The sequence below is a fragment of the Arachis duranensis genome, chromosome 5, assembly GCF_000817695.3.
Source record: "Arachis duranensis cultivar V14167 chromosome 5, aradu.V14167.gnm2.J7QH, whole genome shotgun sequence".
In the NCBI taxonomy this organism is placed as follows: Eukaryota; Viridiplantae; Streptophyta; class Magnoliopsida; order Fabales; family Fabaceae; genus Arachis; species Arachis duranensis.
The window spans coordinates 13,818,460-13,823,772 of record NC_029776.3 but is presented as its reverse complement, the minus strand read 5'-3'; the positions used below and the strand labels follow the sequence as shown (position 1 = coordinate 13,823,772).

The following is a 5,313-nucleotide window of genomic DNA, read 5'->3' as shown; positions in this document are numbered from 1 at the left end:
TGGGATAATATTTGATGACTTGATTGTTATCGCTCCTCCTAAAATTAGGAAAGCTGGAATCATACATTTGAAAGAGGAAAAAAGAATTAAATCGTAAAAGTTTAGATTTATTTCAATATATTTTATTAAATTATATGGTACTTTGAAAAAGTTTAGAAATCAGCACTTCTATTAAAATTTAGCCAGTATTTAATTATAAAAAAAAATTTACACTATTAAATTTAATCTCATACCATTAAAAATACTAAATTAACATAATATTCGTCAACAGATTAGTCTAGCCAAATAGAAAATAAAAGAAAAAAAAAACAGATCCATTCGGTCAAAGCAGATACGGTAAACGAGTCATGTTGTGTCTCTACGGAAAAAGATCCTCTCTAGTTTTTTTAACAATTGATAGAATCCAGTGTGATCTATCACCTTTGATTTTATGAGTGGGACTAGAAATAAATAAGAGAAAGAGCGCAATGAATGGTTAGATTGAACACTGGATACCATCCAGTTTTTTTATCACTGGAGAGGATCCACTCCCGTGTCTCTACTCGTAAGGTGGATGGTAAAACTTAAAAAATACTCTTCAACTTTTCGTTATAAAGAGCGTTAGGTTTGGCAAATTTTATGATTTATAATTATTAATTATTTATTATAAATATTTTTAATAATATAAAATTATTTTTTTTTATTGATTAAGTGTTGGCCAAATTTTAATTGGCTCGTAGACTTTTTCTTTGGTTATTAGATTTTTCAATTAAGGTATAAAGTTTTGTCTTAATCATCTAAGATCTTATTAGTAGATATTCGACTGTTCTAATTCAACTTTATTTGAGGTTTTATAAAAGAGAATAGGTCTTCTAAACAAAAAATGTTTTCCCTCAAAACTCTAATAAAAACTTAGTTAAGAAACTAAATAACTTATTATNTAATTCGTCGCAGATCAAAATTCTATTTAAAATTTTATTGCTGGTGAATGAGTTATTGCACATACAAAACATAATTCAGATCTTTTACGCTTGCTTATATAAACTAGTGATTCAATCGATATACCAACCAAATTAGTTATTATATTATTTATATATATAAATATATATATTTTATTTTACATAGAACAATGTTACATAACTAGAAAATATTATCATTTTTTGCCACCACTTGGCAGTAGTAATTTGCATCTATATTTACAAAAATTTTGCATGCAAAAAGTATATAGTTTACACATATATTTACAAAAGTTTTGCACACATAAATCAATACTATTTGCACTTTGTAGCCATATTTTTTTTTTAATTTATACACATAAATTAGTAAAATTTAACTGTTAATGATAATTTAGTGTTTGTACTGGTTAAATAATGACAAACAAAATTTAAAATTGCTAATGTGTATTTTGCATATGTAACATATATTATATACGAAAAAAAATGATTTTTAGTGAATAAATATAACAAGAAAAATTGTCTTACATAAAGTAGCCTTGGAGATTTCAAAGTTTATACATAAAATTTAATGGCCAAAGGGAAGGAACTTTGCAGTGTAATTATCTCGTGAAATGCAGCAAGATAGAGAGTAACGAGATAGTAATTAAGAATGAAGATTGAAGCATTGGTCATTTGTAAATTGTAAGGGAACAATAGGAAACCGGCCCCCCCACCGTCCATATAGCATTGAGACCTGCAGATCTGCACCGCGCAAAAACACACACACACTGTGTGACTTTTTCACTCCAATTCCCAACAACCCCCATACAAAGTAAAACAAAGTACTCCTCCTACGTACGCACTACGCGGCGTGCTTAATAACACCTTCCATAATAATGCCATCATCGCATGTCTCATATCATATCATATCTCATACTATCTTAATCATATTTCTCAATAATATTCTATATCCTACCATTTCTTCTGAATCTATCTGTCTCTATAGTTATATTAAAGTTACTATTGATAGATAGTAGATTTTAGAAAAAGAATGTTCACCACTCTTCATCATGCCCACTTATCTTGGATTATGTTTTCCTAAACTCACAGTAATATTTGGTTTTTTATAATCTTGATTCAATTAATAACGTGTATCTGAATTGGTGTTGCTCCAAAGCACAAGACTCCGATCAGTGTTTGTTTTCTCTGCATCACTCATCACTGCCTTTCAAATCCAAACTCTGTCTCTTTTATGTAATATAATATAATATAAAATCTTCTGATGCGGCAGAGTTGGTCGCATAACAGGGTGACTCGGTCATACATACCCCTCTCTTCATCGAGGTTACAACTTCACTAAAGCAGGTTTCTTTATTTCTATCTTATTTTATTATTCTTAGCTTTGGAATCTGCTTTTGAAGTTTGTTGTGGCCTTAATTGGGTCTATTAATTAAGTGAACTTTGGATGAGAAATTGGTTAAATAATCTGTCATTCTGTCTAATGTTTGTTAATAGATTTGATTTTGCCGATGATGTCTTAATTAATTGGGTTCCTTTCTTTTATCTTCTTTTTTAATGATTATTTCAGAGGAGATCTCGGAAATCTTAGGTACGGTTTGTTGAGGATATTTTTGAAGCACTACTTGTCTTGTCTGCAGATGCATGCTGCTCTATATAAATAGTATTCTAAGATCATAATCAACTTCAAATTATCACACCAAACTCTTGACTTCACTATTGCTTCTGTCTATCAGAAAATCTTGGCCCCCTTTTTTTCTGTTTCTTATGTCCCATGTTACTTACCTATATCAGTAGATTGTGATTGTTGTGGTTGGAACATTCAGAAGATTGAAAGAAGTGGCAAAAACAAAAAGACGAAAAATGGAAGGTGGCTTGTTTCCACATTGGAAAGATGGACCATGGCACGAGCTAGATTTAGAGGAGAATGAAGAACTGTTTTTGGTGTCATCCTTGCCAGCAATACCTGAGCCACCAACACCACATGAGCCTATGGAGTTCTTATCCAGGTCATGGAGTCTCTCTACTTCTGAGATTTCAAAGGCTCTTTCGGAGAAGCAAAACCAAAACCAACCTCTTCTTGATCATAAGAGTAGTCCAGACACACTGCCTGAACCAATTTCTGCACCTCAATTAGTAGTAAGTCACTACGGTCAATTTTCTCTCATATATTGAATTCAGTGAATGTTATATCAGATGCAACTTAGCTTCAATTAATGATGGATTAGTATTAACAATAATTCATGTGATCCTATATGATAATGGCGATTAAAAAATGCTGTGTACACAAAAAAATCAGCCACCATACATACTGATTCACACATTTTCCCAACTAAATAATCAACCACCAGAATTATCAACATGCCATAGTAGAATAACCAAATCAGCACTAGTAGAATAATTAAACTTGATTATAGTAGTACAATGAAAAATTTCCTATTTGGTGGCTGATTTTTGGTGTACACGAAACATGATTGATGGCGATTTTGATATGTGTTGTAATTTGTTTTGAGGTGTTTGTGATACTCTTTTGCAGCCAGGTAAGATCACACATTCTGGTCATTGTAGAAGAATGAGTAGTACTATTGGGAAATGGTTGCATCAGAAGCAGAATGGAAATACTAATACCAGTATGAAAAAGAAAGATCAGGCACGTATTGAGAATGCACGCGTGCATTCTGCTCTTTCCATTGCCGGACTAGCATCTGCCTTGGCTGCTGTGGCTGCAGCGCAGGACCCAGGTGGCAGCTCTTGTTCCAAACTGGACCTTGCTATGGCTTCAGCCACACAACTCTTAGCTTCTTATTGCATTGAAATGGCTGAGTTAGCTGGAGCTGATCATGACCGTGTCGCTTCAACTGTAAGGTCTGCAGTTGATATTCAAACCCCAGGTGATCTAATCACTCTTACCGCTGCAGCTGCAACAGGTACTTGCTCAATTTTCTCTACATGAAATTTGACTATAGATCTGAGAAACATATATTAATTTGTGCAAACCATTTTCCTTGTTGAGGTGATTTAATTTGGTGCTATTGAGTATTTGGTTACTCACCGTGGATAGTTTCTTTGTATGTTTCAGCTTTGCGAGGAGAAGCAGCTCTGAGAGAAAGATTGCCAAAGGAAACTAAGAGGAATGCATCAATAAGTCCCTGTGATAAGGGAACAGCAGAATTCTGTTTAGAGGGTAAGCTTTGGGAAAATCATTCTCCATGTGAGGGAGATTTAATGCAACTCACAGAAAAAGGTAATTGCTGCTGTTTGATTGCATTTGCTTGTTTTTCTTTCATTGATGAAAAATTCACATCATTGGATCTGCTTATCAGGTAAATTCTTCTAAGGTGGTTGTGTTTTTATTTCAGGTGTATTACGATGGAAACATGTATCTATCTACATCAACAAGAAATGCCAGGTGCACATTAATCTGGGTCAAACAATTACTCATAAGGAAGTGGATTATTTCCTAGATATAAGTAACAAGAATGTTCATCTTTTTTTTTCCAGGTCAAGATTAAGATCAAAAGCAAGCATGTTGGAGGAGCATTCTCCAAAAAGAATAAATGTAAGCCTTCTTAACAATCATGATCCCATCTTATCAACTCTATTTGCATGCATTTGATTAAATAGCCTTGCAAAACTCTTTTGTGCATAGCAATTAAAATTAGAAACCAATTCAAATTCTTGTGTGGTTTATATTGTATAGGTGTTGTTTATGGAGTATGTGATAAAGATGGTGCATGGCCATATAGAAAAGAAAGGGAAGAATCAGATGAAAACTACTATTTTGGCCTGAAAACTGGAGAAGGTCTTATGGAGTTTAAGTGCAAAAATGAAATCCAAAAGCAGAAATGGGTTGATGGGATAGAGCTTCTACTTCGTCAAGTCAATTCTGTTGAACCAAATGAGCCTAGTATGGAATTTTCAAATTAATCTTAGTACCGGCATATGACTTGTTTGGATTGTATATATACACCCTAGAGAGTAGGACACATGATTATGCAAAATTACTAAGAATGTTCTAACTCTATGGTACAGTACAGATGTAAAGAATAATGTTTCGTTACAGCAGTTGCTTGTAATTATGGTTGGGACTTGTGAATTAAGAAAGAAAAATTGAAAAAGAAAGAAAACCTTTAAGGTTCTCTACTCTCCTAATTCACTAATAGGATTATAGGAAAGGCATTAAGAATTTAATGTTGAATGTTAAGTTTTATTTTTGTCAAACATGAAAATTTTCATATATTATAACTAGTATCTTTTATGTTGTTTTTTAGAGAAAGTTCACGTTTCTCAAAAATTCAGAGCGAATATGTAGGAAAAAGGCATAATATAGAACAATTGCAGTAATCAATACGAAGTAAAGATCAGAAATGTTGTGTAACTT

At 32.7% G+C, this 5,313-nt stretch overlaps 1 protein-coding gene across 4 annotated transcripts; it reads left to right on the top strand.

The window, feature by feature from the left end:
- The first annotated feature begins 1,974 nt into the window (after nucleotides 1–1,974).
- LOC107488237 (VAN3-binding protein) lies at nucleotides 1,975–4,992 on the top strand. 4 transcript variants are annotated; one of them, XM_052262395.1, is made up of 9 exons: nucleotides 1,975–2,109; nucleotides 2,206–2,279; nucleotides 2,503–2,523; nucleotides 2,730–3,071; nucleotides 3,469–3,859; nucleotides 4,012–4,176; nucleotides 4,292–4,341; nucleotides 4,434–4,491; nucleotides 4,633–4,992. In XM_052262395.1, exons 4-9 carry the CDS (start codon nucleotides 2,796–2,798, stop codon nucleotides 4,857–4,859), a joined length of 1,167 nt encoding a protein of 388 aa, XP_052118355.1. In that variant the 5' UTR covers nucleotides 1,975–2,109; nucleotides 2,206–2,279; nucleotides 2,503–2,523; nucleotides 2,730–2,795; the 3' UTR covers nucleotides 4,860–4,992. The 4 variants fall into 4 exon arrangements, with proteins under 4 accessions (XP_052118355.1, XP_052118354.1, XP_015964438.1 ...); XM_052262394.1 differs by lacking the exon at nucleotides 2,503–2,523; XM_016108952.3 differs by having other exon boundaries at nucleotides 1,975–2,279; nucleotides 2,743–3,071.
- Nucleotides 4,993–5,313: the final 321 nt, after the last annotated feature.

Bases quoted from the DNA above. Each gene is read 5' to 3' on its own strand.
- LOC107488237 (XM_052262394.1), top strand. From the start codon at position 2,796: ATGGAAGGTGGCTTGTTTCCACATTGGAAAGATGGACCATGGCACGAG. The intron at 3,072-3,468 runs GTAAGTCACTAC...ACTCTTTTGCAG, and splicing joins TTTCTGCACCTCAATTAGTA to CCAGGTAAGATCACACATTC. The intron at 4,177-4,291 runs GTAATTGCTGCT...TTTTTATTTCAG, and splicing joins AATGCAACTCACAGAAAAAG to GTGTATTACGATGGAAACAT.